The sequence below is a fragment of the Chanos chanos genome, chromosome 8 (assembly GCF_902362185.1).
Source record: "Chanos chanos chromosome 8, fChaCha1.1, whole genome shotgun sequence".
Classification (NCBI taxonomy): Eukaryota; Metazoa; Chordata; class Actinopteri; order Gonorynchiformes; family Chanidae; genus Chanos; species Chanos chanos.
The window spans coordinates 23,738,215-23,760,379 of record NC_044502.1 but is presented as its reverse complement, the minus strand read 5'-3'; the positions used below and the strand labels follow the sequence as shown (position 1 = coordinate 23,760,379).

The window sequence follows — 22,165 nt, the reverse complement described above, 5'->3', positions numbered from 1 at the left end:
CCCAGTGAATACTGCCCAAAAATGTTCAGGAGGTCACCATACTGAATGTGTACATTATCAGAGTTACAGTACTGAACGTTTACATTATCAGGGTTTCCATACTGAATGTTTACATTATCAGGGTTTACGTACTGAAAAAGCTCTGTTTTGCAGAACCCTTGGCAATGTTTGGTTAGTGGTCTCAAAAACTGTGCTTTTTTGCAGAACACTTGGTAGTGTTTGGTTGTTTGGTTAGTTAAGTCAGACTCACAGACTTTTTTCTATTAGACAGTGTGTAATCACACATTTGGGTTGCATTCCTCTCACAGATGAATGCCTTCATCATACAGTACTCTGAGTTGAGTGAATGATTTTAAAGAGGAGAGAGAGAAGAGAAGACATCCAGTGTGGCAGTGCTGTAATTGAATATGAACATGACTTGTTTGTGAAGGAGTGGGTTGTGGCATCATAAATGTAAAATAAATGTCTAAAAAAAAAAAGATTTCCTGTACCATGATTTATGCTTCACTTTTCTCTTTGACATTTCGATATAATGAGGTGTTGGTCACATGCCTGTGATTATCAGGACGCAGTCTTTTATGGATCAGTGCGCTCAATATGTTTATTACATTTCTCAGTTTTCTATACGACAAGACAACACAAGAGAACATCATGTAAAAACAGAAGACTGACAGTTCTGACCAAAGTTTGCCCAGGTCTCTGAAAACCCTTTTTCTGGACACACATTTATCCTAGTGTTACAAACTGAAATGGCTGACAAACTCACTGTCACTGACGAGCATTTAAAAATGTTTACAGACCTGTCTATAAATACAAAAACATGAAGGAATATGTAAGTAAATATAAAAATGAGTGATTATGTAAGTGAATAGTTTACTGTGGGACAACTGAGTTAGCGTTGTAATAGCATTTGATGTAATTTGAGGAAGTGAGACAGATTACTAGACAGATCCCTAATTTTTCTGCAAATTAACAGCACAGTGCAAGTCTAAATGTCACTTTGTTTGCTCTTCACTGTGTAAGTGATGTGTGGTTAAAAGCAGTTGTAAAACATCTATCCATTGAAAGAGAATTTGGGTGAAATTCCAGCGTTTTGTTCAGCTGTGCTCCCTCCTCAGCTTGTTGCCATGACAGTGATGGTGACGTTGACAGGTTCGTTGTCTTCTCCTATGGGCGAGCCTTTGGGAGCCGCTGTGGGTCTTGGCAATGTCATGGACGGTCCTGATAAAGAACCAGATTATTTTCATATTGTCCATGTTGCTGTTATTTGAAGGGTTTACAGGTAATATTTAAGTGGTCTTACAGTAGAGTGCAGTGTAAGTTTTCACTGTGATGTGTAAGGGTGTAGTGAATGAGACTACAGTACCTGGACTCGGCGACCGACTGGGCGCTCTTCCTCCTGCCTCGTCCTCTAGTCCTCCAACAACCTCATCCTCAGGAAAATTAATGTTCTCTCTGGACTGACTGTGCTGCCTTAAAGAACACACATACACAAAATAAAATCTATCTTTAGAAAGAGCTACTTAACTGAAATACACACACACAGAATAAAATCTATCTTTACAGAAAGCTACTCAACTGAAATACACACACACACACTCTGAATAAAAGTCTGTGGTCTGTGAAATACATCATTTTTGCACTCTTGAGCATGTCACGTGTTTACAGAGGACATTTCTGTTTGCTATACTTACAAGCCAAATATCAAGTCATGAAGTCCTGTAGAGTCAAGCATGAGAAAATGAGATGAGGATTATCACACTGTTACACAAATAACACATGTCTGTTCTGATTGTGATGACATACTAACACACAGAGCACATACAACATTATGGCATTTTACACCATTCTGTTCCCATTCTGTTAGTTCATAGTGTTGTGTAATGAATTTCGTTGTGTGATTATGGTGTTTTGGAAATTAATGTTGCGTGTTTATGGTGTTGTGTAAACGAGTACCAATGTGTGTATGTGGTGTTGGAAAAAAAAAACACTATTCTGTGTTATCTGCCCAGTGAACGCTGGGATAGGCTCCAGCATCCCCTGCAACCCTAGTTAGGATAAGTGGCTTTGAAAGTGAGTGAGTGAGTATTCTCTGTTAATGTGGGTGTAGAAAAGAAAACACTATTCTATGTCAATGTGTCTGTGGTGTTAGGGAAAAAACACTATTCTGTGTTAATGTGAGTGTGGTGTTGGAAAAAAACACTATTCTGTGTTAAAGTGGGTGTGGTGTTGGAAAAAAACACTATTCTGCGTTAATGTGGGTGTGGTGTTGGAAAAAAAAAAACACTATTCTGTGTTAATGTGGGTGTGTAAAGGATCACTCACGTGGGTTGCTGCGTCTGTTCCTCACCACATACAGGAAGAACAGGACAGTTGCCACAGTAGCCAAAATCATGCCTCCAATGGCAGATCCAATCACAGCAGGGTAAGCATTGAAGGGCGGATCCGCTGGAAGATGACATAGCTGTCTTGTAAATCACTTCAAATTACTTTTCTTCTCAACAGTATTGTTGAATTAATGAGACATTGTGTGTGTGTGTTTGCGCGCTTTAATTATTTTGCAATGTCTTTGCAAAATGACTTCTACTAGTGTATTACAGAACCTCTGATACACCTGTACGGTGAATGTTTATAATCTCATATAGAAGGTGTCTATTTGAGGAGAGACTCTGTGTTATGATTGCATAACAATATGTATACAGTCATCGCTCAGCATCATACAGAACTGTTTTAGAGGTCAACAGGAAAAGGAAGAGAGGTCAGAGCTGAAAAGCAGTTGAGTTGACAGTAAGATAGGGAGGGAGTGGGTGCAGGGGTAGAGGTAGAACAGAGATTTTGTGTGTTTGTCAGGGGACTGGGATGGTGTTTGTGCAGTTCAGCTGAATGGAAGACAAAACAAAGAAATATGATTAGGTTCCCCGGTGACTGCCAATATTCACACTCTCACACACCCAAACATGCTAGCCCCTCTCATGTAATTTCAAAGATCTTTAAACTCAAAACCACTCATAATTACACATAACTTTTAATCTTTCCTATGCTAGCACCTCTTCCCGTCACTGTCCACTCAGTCTCACTGGCATCACTGGCTGTCTCTGTCCTCACCTGGGCTCTTCACCTCTGAGGGGTGTCCAATGGTGCGATGATTGACAGCTGTAATGCGAAATGCGTAGTTTCGGGTGGGATCCAGACCACTGATCTTACAACTGCGCACATCAGACTCCAGGTCCACTATGACTTTGTACCAGAGGGAGACGTTGCTGGCCCTTTTCCCCACAGGTTCAGGGAGCAGCTGCCGTTCAATGAAGAAGCTGGTGAGGTCCAGTTCAGTCCTGATGGACCACTCCATATCCACGTCTGTGCGCACATGGCTGCTGTAGACGATCTTGTTGATTGTCACATTGGGTGGCATGGGATACCCTGGTTTAGACAATTTACACTATTAGGCTTCATACACCTCCACACCCAACAAATCATGAGTACTAATCTGTTTAAATAATGACTGCAACAACAAGTCTAGGTAATGGTCAACTCACTGGACCACAAGTATAAGGGCTGGTCCTTCATTGACACATTACTGTCATTTTATGAAACAATGTTTTATTCTGGGAGAGCTTAAAAGGGTACAGTTCCTATCAACAATGTACAAATCTAAAAGAGTATGTATGCATAGCTGGATGTCTTAACTGTTATGTGAAGTCACTGACTGAGCTGCACCCAGCTGATCTGATACTCACTCTTCACCAGCAGTGTGATGGGAATCTCAGCACCGCCCACTGCGTTTGTGGCTGAGCACCAGTACTGCCCACTGTCCCTGGCACAATCCGTCTCTCTCACTGTTAGATTGGACCAGCTGGCCGCCCGTTGCAGGACGTACTTCTTGGGTGTGTTGTCTACATGCTGCTTCAGGTTGTTGTACCAGGTGATCTCCGTTACAGGGTAGTTGGCGCTCATTACGCAGGTGAGCTGGACATCGCTGCCCTCATAGACAGTCACCAGGCTACGGTGTGCCACCAGCACTGGAGCCTCTATTGGAGAGATGGGACCAAGACTCATGTTTAAAGCACGACTGTTGTGCTTTTTTTCAAGTTCTTTTTGTTTTCAGGAGAAATGTAATTTGTATTATGCATGTGATAATCCTTGATATGTCTTTGATGAACCATAGAAGATATTTGGCCCATGATAAATGACCCTTTTATACTGAGGATTTGGGTCAGTGTATCAACCAAATATCACTGTTAGTGAATATACATTCCATACCTAATCGGAGCACACACTGCTTGCTCTCTCCTGCCAGGGGATGCTTGGCATGGCACACGAAAGCTTTCCCACTGTAGGTGTAACTGGAGCGGAGGACCAGGATGTTGGCATTCTCCTCAGATGTGCCTTGTGATGCTCCAGAACTAGATGCCCACCACAGCAGGGCTCGAGGAAAACCCCCCTCCCAAGAGCAGGACAGCATCAGGTACTCATTATTCCGTGTGGCATAGGCAGAGCACTGGGGTTCACCGACAGGCAGCCCTGGGAACCACAGCTTTATGATCATACACTGAGACTTTCAGTTCATACTTATAACACTGTAATCATTTACAACTGTATTTGCAATGTTTCTCTGAGTTCACATGGTATAACCAGTGATGTTTTTTTTAAAATACACTCAGAAGAACCTTGCTGTGAAGTATCATTGGAATAGGTTGCTAAAAAGCTGACGCTCACAGGTGCGTGTGCTGCACTGTCTGGTGATGTTGAGTGCCACATGGGAGCCCTGGCAGACGAACACAGAGTTGTTTGCTGTTTCTGGGCCAGGCTGGATCTGGGTGATGTTGGAGCCACTCTCTACCTCTTCCCCAAATACAAATGGATTCCAGTGTAGAGAGGCTGGAGGGTAGCCCCCAGCCCAATGACACCATAGGGCCAGGTCGGTGTGGTTGTTGGCCGGAAGGATGGTACAGGAGGGATTGCCATCAGGAGGATCTGTGGGGAAGAAAACCACTGTGTAACCACTGAGCAGAGAAACAGAGCCATGGTAATTATAATCAAACCAAAGAAAAGATGGAGCTCAGCAGCGATAGTCAGTCTACTGAGTCTGATCCAAGCAAAGAAATCAGGCTGACAGGCTGTGAAGGATGAACCAAGGTTTCCTGGATATCTCACCACACCACTAGTTTTCTGTGCATTTATACAGCCTATGGGCTGGGGGCTCAGATGAGGATCAGACCTTATTAATTAATTATTAATTATCTTGGAATAAACTGCAAATGTTGTCAATCTTTATACATATATAAATGTGTATGCGTGTATACATACAAACATTTATATATATATATACACACACACACACGCATACACATATGTTCATATGTTTATCATATATATGTTTATACATATACAAATATATATGTATTAATGGTGGATGTATTTATACTAGGTTATTTGTGACATGGTTGCTATTCTTCAGTATATGTACTGTAGTGGAATATCACAGCAAGTAAACTAGGATAGAGACACTAAAAAAATATAGAGTTGACACATATCTGAGGCATGAAAAAAGAGGAAGGTGACATGTCGAGCAGGCATCTTGGCCAATCAGAGTTTGTCATGACACAGGGGTGCAGTCACACTGTGTACCTTCACTCAGAACTGTTCAGGCGTCCCCCTTCCTCCAGATGATCCGTGAAAGGGAGTGGACGACATTTTGACACACTCCTCAAGTCCAGGCCACACAGGAGATCTGATAGTTTTCACTGTGTGTTTCTAAGTGTTTGTGTGTTGGTGAATGAGAAGAGGAATAGTGTAGGGAGAAGTGAAGGTGGAATTTCATTGGGTGCAGGCACAAGGAAAACTGAAGGAAAAAAAAACATGCAGGAAAGAGGATCTACAAGACAACGTTAGTATGAGCGAGCAAGCGAGAGTGAGAGAGAACAGCTAATCTAGCAGAGCGCTTTGTTTCCGTAGGCGTGTATTCTGAGAGGACTCACAGTAGACGGTGAGGGTGATGGTTTTCTTGGAGCGGGTGTTGAGGTATGTGTTCAGGGCCAGACACGCATAGTGACCAGTATGCATACGCAGAATTCTTGTGATGGTATACTGAGGCCCACTGTACACCTGGGAGTTGTTGTAGAACCAGACGTACTGGCTGGGAGGATTAGAGGAGGCCTGACAGAGGAGTGAAACGGTCTCTCTCTCTAGGGCTGAGTAGCCCCGCTCAGTCACAGAGTAGGGCGTCACATCAATCTGAGGCAGGTCTGGACCATCTGAACCAAAAAAGAAAAAAAACAACAACATATTTTTAGAAAATGCAAACAATTACAAAACAATGGACTACAAGTCCATTAGATCCAATGATATATAATAATGACAACATCAACAAATGTTTTATTCTTTGATTTGTTTTATTTAACTAGGAAGGCCCACTTAGAGACCTGGGCAGGAGAGCAGCTGCAGTAAAAATCACTTAAAAAAAAACAGAAACTTTATAAACAAAAGACAAGTAGAAATATGAGAAATGCATCATCAGCTACTGTATACTTTGTTTAACCTTTCCTGAGTTTTCATCTGCATATCAATTTAAGGAATAAAAAGAGCATATACAGCTGTAAAACTCATACGGTTGTGAACCCATGATAATGTAAACAGAAAATGAAAATAAATTGACAGCTGCCCACTCACAGATTATGTCCAGCCAGATGCGGTCACTGCGTTGCTGATTAACCTGATTACTGGCGAGACAGCGGTACCAGCCTGTGTGGTTGCGGCTGATATCAGTTACGTTGACCAGGCTGCTGTTACCCTCTGCCAGCATGGTTAGCATGCCGCTTCTGCTCTCCTGCTCCCAAATGTACTTAATGGGGCCGGTGCCATTTTCCAAGCCACAACGCATCCATAGGGTGGAGCCCTCTACTGGAGAGGAGTCACTCATCAAGATGTAGGGCTTGGACACTGGCACTATAAGGAAGGACAGACAAAGGTATTAGGTATATTCTCTGCATTTCCTAAATGTTTGTTTGTTTGTAGGCTGACGTTTTTGGTTGTGGATCATTTTGTCTCCCTCAGCAGCTTCTTGTAAGTTATCTCTGAATGTCATTTGTGAAAAATCTACTATATTTGTGAAAAAAATCTATCACTCTTGTCTTACACAAAAGTGGCTGTAATCATGTCTTGAGACCTGAAAAATGTATGTTGCAGGTATGTGGTTTTTACACTTAGAGAATGAACACAGCTGTTTCCACTGACCTAAAACAGATAGATAAACATAGTAGTAGTAAAGCTTGGCTCCTTCAGCAGTGTCATACAGAGCCTGGCAGGTGTAGACCCCCTCAGCCACCAGGGGAAGCTTCTCGATGGACAGAGACGCGCTGTTGGTAATGACACTCAGTTCACCCAGTTCCTGAGCCAGTTTCTGTAGCTTGGGTCCTTTGCCAAAGTTATAGACAATGGCTCGGATGGTGTCTGTGCGTGGGCGGGTGAAACCCCAGATATAGACGTCTGGAAGGGTCGGGCCACACTCCAATATGACACCACGCCCCACTACTCCATTAGTCCTGGTTTCTGTATAGACCACCTCACCAGGGTCCAGGATCTCCACACCTGAGGACACAAGGGTAAACTTTACCCAAGAAACATGCATACACCTCACACACACACACACACACACACACACACAAGTGCACACACCATGGACACACCTTGGCCTAAAACAGTGGAGTATCAGTATCCCCAACTATGATTACTGTGGGTTACAGAGTCTTCCTGGAGGTCAGAATTAGGGATGGATGTTTTCTGCATACATGCTAAGATCAGAATGACCTCATTTTCCACTGAGTCTGAGCAAATTAGTCTGTAACTAGCTCACATGTAACTGGCCCTTTACAGTACTGGACTCTCATCAGGAATAAGGACCTGTTTTATGAATTAGTGTTGTTTAAGAGATTTCTTATACATCAGCGAAGTAAGATCCAAAAGAATCTCAAAACTATTAGTTATCAATTAGTTATCATCTCCTTACATGCATGTTTGTCCCTGTGCAGTGTGAGTGAGTGCTAAAGTCTGTCCTATTCCAGTATCTGTGAGGAGCGATTACCAGTGATAGAACCATGGAAGACAGATTCATTTTCAGGACAACATGTAATTCAAACAACTTTAGTAAACTAGCTGTGAATAGTACAGATGTATTTAAAAGAGCAGAGACTTAATGAAATAGTCATGTTTAACTTACTGTTCAGGAGGACAGGTAGTGTGAAAAAAATCAAGCAGACGTGAGGCAACCCTACAGATCTGCAGACCATGGTACCATGACACTTACATGTCCATAGCCTAGCCCAGGAGTGAGAAAATCACCAGAAAAGCCAAAAAGGGAGAAAATACCACAGAGTGTATCCTAGAAAACAGTCTGCGTTTAGACAGCACGTTTGGCAGTAGATAAGTGAGAAGGCTAGTTTGTAGAGTTCCTGAAAACTGATTTGGCCTGAATTATTTACAGGTCCACAGAGACACAGGAGAGTAGAGCACAGAGATGTGGTTTAGGATGACACAATGATACCTGTGCCTCATCTATTATTGAGCGCTGGAGGACTAAGAGAACCAATCAAACATTCCATCACTGGGCAAGCAGGAAGTGCATGCTGGGAGAGAAACACCCTCAAATACTTCAGTTCACAGGACTTGCAAAACAATAATGAATTCCTTGCAGTTAGTTCTGTTTGTGCAGCAAAGAGAGATCCTTCAGTTTAGAATAACTTGAAGACTAATTATTCCCATCTATATTTAAGATCCTGAAGGTGTTCAGGTGTTGGCAGCTTGGCCAATGCTCTCTAGTACTTGTCTCCAAAATCAACAGTATGTTTTGCAGCTCAGAACCAAGACACCCAATTTGACACTGCTCCTGAGGAGCAGAATACTCATAGGAGACATTTTTAAATATACATGTGCAGAATGACCTGCTTTGGATGTTACTCAAAGCTTGAAACAATTACATGTTCTCTGATCCTTGTGGCAGGTACCAATGTTGTTTTAATGGCTGCGTGTGAATCGTGTCCATTGGCTGCACTCACCAGCTCTGCCAAGGAAAGAAAACCGAGCAGATTCCCTACATTCATTCATGAGTTTTCTCGTATTACACATCTCTGAAGTGTGTGCAAACATACTCCATGATGCAAGCACACTCACAGACATACTCACGTACACACACACACACACACACGCACGCACACAGGTTTCTGTAAATTGAATGTAGTAACCTCTGTCATACTGAACAATGCATATACAGTGAGGCAGAAACATGGTTTTACCTGCCTTATCAAAGATATAATGCACTGCAACTGTACAGTAATTAAACGTTTTATTAATATAGCTTCATTTGCACTTGGTGAAATGTTTCTCATATTTTTATTTTCTGAATCACTAGTGTGCTTCCCCAGTAATTTTGAGAGGTGTGAATTAGCGCATTTGCTGACCAATGAAATAAAGTCTCATTTATGTATGAATCAGATGCAATATATCTGGCATTGTACCCGACCGCAGTTCTCAGACAAGATTCTTCAGGAATCTCAAGGAATTTGTATTTTGATTCAAGTATTTTGATAAAGTTGTGGGGCAGTCTGATCCCTGGGGAGGGGTGTTAAAATATTTTGTTAATGTTTGTTGTTGTTTTGCCTCCAGTCTGGTTACAGAGAAACTAGTTCTCTGGCCCACCACATATGAAATTTAGTGGTCCTGTGTCAATGTTAACTCTCAAGAGCGAAAGGACAAGAAATTAAAACAAAAGAGTTTTAACGCCCTCACAGATGCCTCAAGTGCTAAGAAAAAGAGGTGTATGCACCACAGCACTCCCTGCACAGAATTCTCATAGAGATGACAACAAAGACGACCATGATGATGATGACGAAGATGATGATGATATGCAATTCTCCCTACCAATACAGTTCTCGGCACTGTGCATGCTTTACTTGGCTCGACTATAACTGTGTTACCAGCAGAGAGGTACGTGCCCCTGGATAGCTTACCCCACACCAAATGCTCATGCATGGGCTCCAGCATGACAGCATGTTTGACCTTGACAGGTCCCATCTTCTCAGGCATGGCTCCTCCTTTCCACTTCTCTACACATGACAATAGCTGCAGTAGGTTTTCCTCATCTGTATGTTTCTGGTCTGTGGTCAGCATCTTTTCCGAGTAGTCTCCCGACGCTTTTTTTACATGAATTAGATGCTTGATGACATTACTACCTAATTTAAGGTCATCACCTTGTCCATCAACAATAAGAGTCGGAACTGAGACACAGCAGTCAAACACTTTCATCTGGAGAACACACACTCCAACAGGGCTCGTCTTCAATCCACCGCAACCAACCAAGGTGACTGATGTAGGAGACAATGCATCAGGGGTAAGTACATCAGCTTTTTCAAACAAGGACAGTGCATGTGAGCTTAAAGTGCAGGCCATGGATCCACTATCAACCATGTCTTTAAGTTCTACAATGCCCTGTACCAATACGTTAGTGTAGAACAAGTTGTCATGCGAGCCTCTGTGCGTTCTGAAATATTATTTGAGACTTATCTTTAACTGAGTCGCAAAACTGAGAGTACACAGATTCCAAATCAATATCATCACACTCTGGGGACATTTTCTCCGGCCCTCCACTTGTCCCCTCCTCATGTGGGCCATCTAGATTCACTGCTGACCAGGAATGCTGCTGCTCAGCTGAGCAGACCGTGAGCTGGGCTGAGGGGTCGCTGTACATGCTGAAGCTCTGTGGCCAGGTGCATGACAGACAAAACACAGACGATTGATGTGACAATGGTCAACTGTGCTGTGGTTTGCTTCTCCACAGATTTGACATGGGCCTTGTGATATATCAGCGTCTCGTGGCCTCTGTTGGGGCCTACGTGGTGGACCATTCCGTTGCTCTGCAGCCTGAGCATGTGAGTGCAACACCTCTGTGTGCCTAACAGGAGACGTTACACTACCAGTGTCGTGTGAGCTGATGCTGCTTGAGCCTATGTTCTCTCTGACATTCATCAAGTCTCACCTGTACTTCACCTGTAGTCCACTCTTCTAATGGCTTACACTTGAACACCAGGGCGAGCCAAGGGTCAGGACAATGGCGAATGAACATCACCGTTACCTCTCGAGCTGGGTTGTCGAGGATTTTACCCTGCCTCTTCAAAGCTCCCTCTGCCGTATCAATGGCTTTGTTAAGCCGGATCCAGTAGTCAAAAGGGAGCTCGTTGTGAAAGGGAAGGGTAGCGTAGAAGTCTGCCAGGGGCATGCAGGAGGACACTATCTCACCAAAATGCTGTTTGAGAATGTCAAATATTGGTCTGGGGCCTTCACTAAGGACAACTAAGGGGTTGCTTCTCAGTCCAATTCTAACAACATCACGGGCTCTCCCCTGTAATCTGCTCAGTAGTTCATCAGCTTGGTCTTGTAGAATTACCTCTCTCTTTCTCAGGTAGCCTCTGACAGACTCCTCCCACTCATATATGGATATCCCCTCCATGCCATCCCCTCTGAAGACTACTGGCTCTCTCACTTCAGGTTTATCTATGGGGTAAACTCTGGACAGGTCAACAGGTCTGAGGTTATTCACATTGACCGTTGGCTCACTCTGACTGGAACCACCCAAACCTCTGGATTTGAGACAACTGACAATATTTTCACTAATACTGCTCCCTATCTGTTTCACTATGTCACAGTTCGATTGTCACATTGTTATGGGCTGGAGAGCTCACAGAATCTACAGTGGCATTATGTGGCTGATTCACAATGTGTGTTTGTGTATCTCCCCCATACTCAGCAACGGGTGTGGAGGTAATGGGCCCATCCCTAGTAAACCCACTGACAGAAGGCATAGGAGTAAATATGTGCACACCCCTCCCTCTACCAACACCATAAGGGAAGCTAGAGCTGATTAGATCTCAGTTATAGAAATATCAAAAATCAATGAAAGAAAAAAAATATATATATACTTAGATGTAACTCTCACCAAAAATGAATTAAAGTAACTCAGTATAGTCAATAGCAACACTGTATATCAAACTAGTGCATGTAAATTACTTGGAGTTATATATATGACTCTCAAAAACAAAATTAAAATACTGAATACATCACCAAAATGATTTCCAACCAAGGCCAATCGTGTAATTTACTTGAACTTAAATGACACTCAAAAAGGTAAATAACTTATTCTACTATTTATACAAACTCTATATATTATCAGTATTATTTCTCAAAACCAGTTTAATCATGCAACCATATTCATTCCGTCGGTCTCTGCAGGATGCGGCGATGTCATACCAACTCTAGTAGTAGAGAGCAACCCAGTCTACCTCCACTTGCACTCGGAGACAGGCGATAGCGCTCCTCTAGTAGTCCATCCAGCGAGTGAAGGAGGGTCACGTGCACCAGTTGTAACGGTCTTAATTCTACTACTTCTATTTCTGCGTTGTGAATTTTTTTCTTTGAATAATCTCTCTGAGTCGATAAAATTGTGATCACTGCCGTTTATTTACAGTTTCCCCTGACAATAACAAAAACATTTTCAGGACCTTCGCTCACTAGTAACACTGAAACACCATACGAAAACACTATAAAAGCTTGCTGCGTTGCCTAGTGACAGTTGGTCAAACAGCTGATATGAATATGCTAATCACTTCACGTATAAATGCGCTGCTGAATGAAGATTGAAAACTCGATAAAAACCGTTACACTTCATCAGCGTGTTCTTTGGTAGTACATAAGGTATTATGAATAATAAAGAAAATAACTTAAATATGATCTTTGACACATTAGATTGAATAAATTAACAGGTGATTAAACTTTTCAACCTACCCCGTGACATCGTTTACAGGTTGGGAAGAAGGGGCGGGGTTTTACTTCCCAAGTCTGCATAGGCAGGAGGGGCGGGGTCTCAGGCTCAAAGAGAAAAACACTACATGGCAAGTGGAATGATACATTAATCTGCTACACAAGTTGATGAAAAAAAATCAAACGATGGCTTTGGATTCCCATCTCTATTGCCAGAGGATCCAGGGAAAGCACTCTAGTGAAAAAAACAGAGCAGTGTTTGAAGGCACTACTGATGAGTACTGCTTCATCTTAACTGATAATGCAAAGAACATGAAAAAAAGTGTTCACCACTTCTTTTCCTGCAGAAGATGGGGAAGACAGTTTTGAGGATCATAATGCCTCTTGTGACTTGGATGATGATCAGATTTGGGAAAATCTGCCTGAAGAGGAGAACCAGATTGTTAATTCAACTCTAAATGCAAACCTCAGACATCAACATCTCTCCTGCTTCTCACATGCTTTGCAACTTGTCATTGTAGATGGTATCAAAGAATCCAAATACACTCACCAAACTCTCCCATACACCCTCAATCCTTCATAGTAGCAGTGCATTTAAAGATGCCTTTGAAGATCTCACTCAGGGAGACAAAGTTTAACAATCAGCATTGTTCTGCCTTCAATACCTACCCTGCTCAGTCATGTTCAGAGTGAGAGAAGAACAGCAACTTACTGCCAGCCTCTTGTACAAGCATTAGAGAACTCCTAGAGAACAAGATTTTCAGAAGTATTCTGTGCTGTGAAAATGGGTACATCAGTGTCCACAACAGGAAGGAGGATTATCATTTTCCCTTTCTGTCCTGCTTATCTGATGGCATCAGTTCTAGACCCTACCTTTGGGTTCCAGTGGTTCGAACATGATGTGAGTATGCAAAGGCTGAAATTAGATGTGAGGGCTGGTTAATGGCTGGTTTGAAATTTGAGGACTAAATAAGAATGTTGTAAGTGGAATCCTAAGGGCCACAGTGGCTAAACATTTGTGCAGTTCATTAAAAGTTTCACTGTTTCTGTTTTTCAGAGTGCAACAAGACAGAATTTGAAAGAGACAAGCAAGAAAAGGCCTTGCCTGATGCTGAAAGCAGTGAGGGCGATGTCCAAAACTCTCCTCCAGGCAAACAAATGAAAATGTTTGCACCTTATCAAAAAACATCTACACAAGCCAGAAGACATCAGTCCAAAGTCAGTTTGCAAAATATCTGGACATCATTTCAAGCAGAGAAAAATCATCATGACTGTCTTCCATTCTGGTACCATTACAAAGAAAGGTTCCCCTCACTGTATGAAGTAGCCACAAGGGCACTTGCAGTCCCTTTCTCCAGTGCTCCCATAGAGAGAGTATTTAGTCAAGGTGGCATTCTCGTGAGACCACACAGAGCACGGCTATGCAGTGCAATGCTGTCTAACCTAATTTTTTTTAAATGGAATGTGCAAATGCAGCTGCAACAGTTGCAGGCAGGAGCAAGTATTAAGGATTGACAAACCAATATCTTAATGTTTTCAATCATTTTTAAGTTTTCAAGAAGAGTGAAAAGTTATAGATATGGTTATTAAGTTTGAGGCGATTCCCTCCATTTTGTTTTATACAACAGTTTGACATGACTGTTCATTGTACCAAGAGACATTCTAAGCTTTATATATAACCACAGTATAAGCTCTCATCATATTTGTATTGTACTGCATTATTTCCATAAAAAAAATTAAAACAACTTTATTGTTTATTATGTTGCCATGCCACTTGTTTTAATAATAATAATAATAATAATAATAATAATAATACAAGTTTATTTAGAGCCCAGTATCACTATTTACAGTCTCAAAGGGCTATACATGTCAACAACAAAGTTCTATCAAAATGATATTATCCATAATAGATAAGTCTTTAGTTTAGTTTTAAAGGTATGAGGACAGTTTGCCTCAGTAGCCAGCAGACTTCTTTTTAACTCTTGGAACGACTAATAGTCCAGAATCTTGAGAGCGCATGGAGTCAGGGGGGTTAAAGGTTGTAATTAAGTCGGATAGGTAGGCTGGTACACACCCATGTAGAATTTTATATGTCAATAAGAGGACCGTAAAATCTGCCCGAGCATGAACTGGCAGCCAATGAAGGGAAGCTAGGACAGGTGTAATGTGGTCAAACTTCCTTGTTTTGGTCAGGGTTCTGGCAGCAGCATTCTGGACCAGCAGAAGACTTTTGGTAATAGAGGAAGGTGGACCAGAGTACAGAACATTGCAGTTATCGAGGCGAGACGTGACAAATGTGTGAACAATGGTTTCTGCATCAGCCATACTTAGAAAGTGCCAAATTTTAGAGATATTACGGAACTGATAAAGGCAATTCTAGCTGTGTTTTTGGATATGAGTGACTAGCCACAGACTGGAGTAAAAAAACACCAAGGTTTTTAGCTGTAGAGTTTTGAGAAATTATGCAGTTGTCAAAATTTAGGGTAATATATCACTAAAAAGATGCTTATGCATAGGACCAGCAATTCAGTCTTGCCTGCGTTAAGCATCAGGAAATTTGAAGACATCCAACCCTTAATAGCACAAAGACACACCTCAAGGTTAGCCAGTTTAGGGCAGTCATTGTGCTGGACAGGTAAGAAAATCTCAGTATCGTCAGCACAACAATGGAAGATTGTTATGTGCAGCGCATTTGTGTGTGTGTGTTTGCGTCTTGTTGCGCCCTGTGTCTTGTTTTTTCTCTCTCTCTCTCTCCTCTCCCCTGTCACCTGACTCAGGGATCCAGCGGAGGCGCGAAACAGCTGCCACTCCCCACCTGGCCTGGTGTTGCGTCCCACCTCTGTGTTCCCGGCCAGCCAACCAAAGATGGAGTGCCCCTCGTCGGATGGCCAACCGGAGATGGGGCGCGGAAATTTAAAGATGCCGGTTTTTAACTGTTGGTAGATTTTCGGTCTCGTTGCGTTCGCTCTTGTGCTCTCATGTGTTGTAACTACTCGCTGTGTATCGTGTTTGACTTTTGGTATTGTTTGACTACGGTTTTGGATTACGGATTGGCTTTGGTTGTTTTCGACTGGCGTGGGGAGAGGAACAGGTAAGAGGGGGATCCCCACGCTAGGAGTTAACTGTGTATAGGGGTTAGGTTAGAGGCGGGTGCCACTATTGTATGTTTTGTTTTGGTAGTCAGTGAGTGTAGTTAGGTTTATTTTGGCTCTGCCACCTTTTTGTTTTTCGTAGTTAAGTGTGTGTTTCCGGTAGGCATTTAGGGTGGTTTTTGTTCTATTTCGTTCATTCCTTTGGCACCGTCTATCGTTCTCTCCCCTCTCCGTATTCGTTTGTAAATATTCCTGTGTATATATATATATTCTTGAAAATATCCCTTTGTTCACTTTGTAAATATCTTTAATACATTGCACTTTTTTTTGTTGTGCATTGCTCCCGTGTCCGTGTGTTTTTTCCTCCTCGCACCGTCCCAACCCGGCACTAGTGGTGGGTTTCTTTATGCTACGTCCCTGCATCATACCCCTAGACCCAACTCACTATCTGGGACGTAACAAAGATGTAATGTTGTAACTATGAATAATGCCATCCAAAGGGAGCATGTAAATAGAAAAAATAGGAGAGAGCCAAGGGCTGACCCCTGAGGAACACTATAGTTAAGCTAATGGTACTCAGTGGTCACATTATTATAGTGGACACAATGCTTTCTCCCTGAGAGATAAGATTTAAACAAAGAACGCCAGGCCACAAATGCCAATTTGATTTTTCAGGTGCTTTAACAATATAGTGACCATGTAAAATGCTGAACTCAGATCAAGTAGAATAGGAATAGAGGTAGCACCAGTGTCCATGGCTAATAAAAGATCATTAGTTACTATAGTAAGCGTGGTTTCAGTAGAGTGAAAACACCTGAAGCCTGCCTGAAACATTTCAAACAGACTGTTAGGGGACATATGCACTATAAGCTGAGCAGCTACAGTTTTTGAAAGTATTTTTGAAAGAAACAGGAAATTGGAGATTGGCACATAATTGTTTAAGGGACATTCCAGAACTGGAGGACATTTTCTGTCCCACCCATGAAATTTCAAATAATTCACACAATATGCACTTGCTGTGTAAATTATACTTGTCCTGAGACAAAATGTATATTCTAGAAAAAAAGTGGTCCCAAAATATTTAAAATACCAAATAGCTCTTGAGCACCTCCTAAAGCCTAGTTTATACTTGCCGTTGCCACCCTTGCACATGGTGGCGCGCGCCAAAAGAGACATCAAAATGACGTCAAGGCAGTGCGCTTTGGTGTCATTTCGGCTGGTCACAGACTCCTGCATCCAACTCCCCATTTGGGGGCAAGAGTCTGTGAGCAGATCCATCTTTACAGGCATCTCTATGGTCGAAAAACTTATTTTCGGACGGACCATGGCAAAAGTGAGCAGGTACGACTTTCACGGTCCATCACTAGCTTGCACATTCTTTCTAACCTATTGCTGAACTGAATGACAGACCCCTCGTATCGCAACTGTAGCATACTTAATAACCAAGCCAGTCCAATCTTCCGTTCTTTGTTTCCATTATGTAATAAACCACAAAATGCAGCCGCATTTCTATTCATCAAGCACACTTTAACCAGAAGTAGCGTAAAACACATGCCCTGTCATAACAAACGCACAATAAAATGCTGTCACAACACTAGCTGGGTTTCCATCCATCTATTTAATGTAAATTAACGTTTAAACTTCACATCAATTCCCCATCTTTAAAGTCGTATGAGAAATTTATTCCCTTGAAAGAAGTGATTAGCATAGGGTAAAATTTTACTGGTATGAGGTTTCGAAGTGATATTTCGAAGTTTTCTTTCTTTATTTATATAACTAAGTTTGTCCTTGACCTTGACAGTAATGTTACATTCCACAGCTAGCATCTACTCTTGAGAAAAAGCTAACATTAGCATTGATTTGTAACCCTGTTACTTTAACTGCAATCCTGTTACTGTTACCCTTGCAATCCTGTTGATCCTTCATCAAAAAGATATATAAAATATTATTAAACAACATTCCTGTGGTCCTGAGCATTTATTTGTCACACTTATGTCATGATCTGCAATAAAAAGTAATGAATCCATTCAACCCTTTTGCTCTGCGCAACCCTGTTACTGTAATTTCAACCCTGTTGCCGTATCATTTTTATTTTAAAAGCCATTTTAAAAGCAGAGGGTAAAACGCCAGATTTAGGTGACATATTTAGAAGGTTAAGTATTCTTGGGCCAAGGACCGAGAAAAGCTCTATCTAAAGTTAAGCTGGTAATAGGTCAAGTAGGCAAAAGGTTGGTTTAGCAAAGTGCACCAATTTGGACAGCACATCTAGAGAGACAGGGTTAAATTGAGTTAAAGGGTGCACATCCTGATTAATCTTTGGTGCAGTGACGGAGGGCATGCAGGCAGGCTAATTTCATAGACTAATTTGAATATCACCCCGAATCAAGTCTATTTTCTGCGAGAAAAATTCAACAAAATCATTTGCGGTAAAAGGGTTAGATTGAGGGGAGTGTATATACCTGTATATATACGTGTATACCACGTTCTCAAGTTATGTTATTGCTTAATTGACATACAGCTGTATTTACATACATTGAAAGTGAAGTCCATCAATAAAAGCCTGAAGTTGTTAAAAATCTTTATGGTGTAAAAGGTTGAAAAAAAAAATTCTCTGTTCTCTTTATTCCATATTAATTTAATTTGATAACATTTATTTCTGATACTGTGACTCGCGCTTGGACTTGGCAACAGGGACTCGGATGCTACTGACACGGACTTGAACTTGGACTTGGACTTAGGCAGTGGAGACTTGAGACTCGACTTGGACTCGAAGTATGTGACTTGTTTACCTTTTGTGCAGTCGCACTCGTCATTAATTTAGTAATTTAGTAACGTAATTCTAAGGTAATTTTCATAGTGTTGAATACATAGCTCGGTTTACGGTACTATTGCGTAACAGCTTAATCGTAAGCTTCTATCTGCTTATGTTTTAAAATATGTTCTTATGATTATAATCAGTTCTATATAATATTTTACAGATGACGACCTGTATTACATTAGAAATAAGGGGTCCGACAAGGAGAGAAAATGCAAAGTTGTGTGCAGTGCAGCGGAGGCTGACGCGCTGTTTAAGGAGTTTCATTACAGCGACATAGGAGCACACTTTGGACAGCTGAAAACAAGAGATGCCATTTCTCAGCGCTATTACTGGCCTGGCTTGCCAGCAGATATAGAGAAATGGGTAAGCTCATGTAAGCTCATGTGCTGTATTCATATTTTGGCCCATCCATAAATCGCGCGACTGAAAAACGGTGGTGGTGGGGGGGGGGGGGGGGGGGGGGGGGGTCATTAACTAGGTCGCTCGACTCTTTAGGATAGGTTGCACATTAAATTCTAGTATTTAGTGCAGTATTTAAACGCTTTTGGTCTTTTACATTCTGTTATTTTAATGAAACGAAAAGGGAGTGGGGAAAAAGGTTATCTCTTTACGATCTAGAGAGGTGCTATGCGCAGGGGATGATGGAAATATGTGTGTTTACTTTGTTACTAAAGTTCGCACACATATTAACATTTAAGTAATACATTAACGCGAAATAATAAGGTGACTAGCCTACTGTATACTGTAAAAGAGAGTGGGCTACGGAAACGCATGACTCCGGGGAGGGGGGAGGGGGGTCCCTCGAAGTGTCGCGGTAAGTCACGGTAGGGTGGAGGGGCGTCGAAAAATCCTCAAAAATCAGTTTATGGATTTATGGATTTATGGATGGCCCCTTTCTTTGTACTCCGTGCACATTGCCAATTACTTAATGAATTCAATACAGTTTTATCGTATCACAACGTATAACATACAATTAATCCACTTAATAAACGTTTGCAGGTATCACAGTGTACAGTGTGTCAGAAAAATAAAAAAGACATAAAGCAAGAGACGGACTACAGACCAATCAAGGTTCCAACTCCAAATGTATATATCAGGCTTGTAGATCTATTAATATCTTACATACTTTGGGCTTTTTTAAAATAATAAAATACATTTATTTAATTTGCAAATGTAAAAATATTAGTGTGTTAATAACTGTAACTTCTTGTTTGTTTTGACAGACCAAGCTTCCATTCGAACTGGTTGGAATGGACCTAATTGGAAAGTTGGTCAAATCTGACCAGCAGAATCAGTATATATGTGTAATAATTGATTATTGCACCAGATGGGCACAGGCTTATCCGATGAAATCAAAGTCTGCTGCAGAGGTCACACAATGCATTCTAAAATTTGTATATCAGTTTGAAGTGCCAAAACAGATTCTTACTGATCAAGGGAAAGAGTTTGTCAATGCTGTAAGTATTTTCACTTCTGCTATACAAGGGGTTTTATGTGTTTCATAATGTTCATCGCTGTGTAAACAGTTTGATGGAAAATGACAGAAATCTATGTTAGTCACATTATTAACAAATAGTCACATTATTAACACATACTGTATATATATATATATATATACACATACACACTCACACACACACACATACACATATGTGTATATATTTATATATATATATCATAGCTATATGTTGTACTGTATCTCAGATATTCACCCTGAAAATGTTGCTATGACCTTTGTTTTTACAGATCCAGTGTGACATGTGTGACCGGTGGTTCCACATGCAGTGTGTTGGAAGGCCTGACCCCATGAAGTCGTACAGCTGTGCGGCGTGCCGATCCTGATCTCCCCCTCCCCTCCCTTTTTGATGTTTAATGTTAAAGTTATATAAAGTTATAGTAATATTAAGTTATTGTTAAACTGTAAAGTTAAAGTGTGAAGTTTAAGTTAAAGTTAAGTTAAAATGTTAAAGTTGTACAGATTTTTTGCGTTATCATTTTTTATACCATTATATAATTTGTATCACAAAACTTTTGTAACAAAACATTAAAACACCTCATTGTAAAAAAATGCATTATTTTTATTAATATCATAACATGTCTGTTGCACTATGCAGTGGTACTAAATGGTGCATTTATATTACATTTGTGGTAAAATTATTTTAGTTATACATAAGAAGGGCAGATGAGTCACCTGAAAGGGTTTGGGTGGTGTGTCAGTCATTTTCTCCCAAGTTACAGTGGGGTCACATATTCTGACGACAGCTATCAGAATATGTGACCCCTCGTGCCAAGGTCAGGCAGCTGACCAGAGTGATGACAGGTTTTTAGTCATACATGGGGAGGTAAAAGAAGTCACCTGAAATGGTTTGGGTGGTGTGTCAGTCATTTTCTCCCTAGTTACAGTGGGGTCACATATTCTGATAGCCTAAAGTTGTCAGCGTGAGGTCAACTTAATCAGTTGTTGGTTCCGTAAGAAATGCAACAATAGGCTACTCTGCAAGTTCAAGTTCAAGTTTATTTAAAGCCCAATATCACAGTTTACAGTCTCAAAGGGCTTTACATGCCCACAGGATTACAACAACCAGAGCAGGGTGGCACTCCCTGACTTGATCCTCATAGCGGGCAAGAAAAAACTCCTCAAAAAACCCAGAAGCCAGGGAAAAATCTTGAGAAGGACCACAGAGAGAGGAGACCCCTTCTAGGCCAGCTAGGTGTGCAATAGGTGCCAACCCAGTGGGCAAATTACAAACAACACAGCGATAATGAAAATGAGAACACAAGAAGTAGACAATATAAAGAATGACAAAACAGCAGGGGGCTCAGCTGGGGTTCACGATCAACAGCATTTAATCTGACAAGCAGCTAAGCCTTTATTATGGAAGCCCTAAGATGCCATCAGTTCACATTCAAATTTTGACTCCGTTTTCTCGTGATAACGCGTTATTCTTCTGTGTTTACTCGAGATCTCGAGTATTTAAGTCATTATCACGAAATAACGAAACTTTGTTTTCCCGTTATAATGACATGATTAATGCGATATCTCGGGAAAACGGTGAATTGTTTATTTAGTTTCGTCATTTCGTGATAATGACATCAATAAGTCGACATCTCGAGATGTCGGAGGAAACGAAGAAAAATAACACGTTATCACGAGAAAACGGGATTAAATATAAATCCACAGCATCTCATGGCTTCCGTACTTCATGATGTGATAAACCAGCATTTGTAAACAAAAAACTTCGCACTGCATTCAGCTTTATTTGTTTACAGTCTGAGCTTACGCTATTTGCGTAACGAACTTGTCTGTGCGGGCGATTTGAAGCTGCCCAGTAGCAACAGCGCCCTCTAGGGTCACAGATTTCGATAGTCACAGAATTTGGTGTAACACCGGCCCCATCCCCTCCTCCCCCGTCTTATTGGGACCGTGAATTCACTACCTTCGCGTAACTTT

The 22,165-nt window shown here is 41.4% G+C and overlaps 1 protein-coding gene across 1 annotated transcript; it reads right to left on the bottom strand.

Annotated features, from left to right (window-relative positions):
- Positions 1-1,114: 1,114 nt before the first annotated feature.
- On the bottom strand, positions 1,115-17,186 carry vsig10l2 (V-set and immunoglobulin domain containing 10 like 2). Its single transcript, XM_030782995.1, has 15 exons — positions 17,030-17,186; positions 11,027-11,253; positions 10,609-10,747; positions 10,002-10,268; positions 7,234-7,587; positions 6,670-6,945; positions 5,979-6,254; positions 4,717-4,974; positions 4,261-4,521; positions 3,738-4,028; positions 3,106-3,420; positions 2,326-2,448; positions 1,695-1,719; positions 1,367-1,473; positions 1,115-1,221 (listed from the first exon to the last, which is right to left on the bottom strand). Exons 1-15 carry the CDS (start codon positions 17,184-17,186, stop codon positions 1,115-1,117), a joined length of 3,183 nt encoding a protein of 1,060 aa, XP_030638855.1.
- Positions 17,187-22,165: the final 4,979 nt, after the last annotated feature.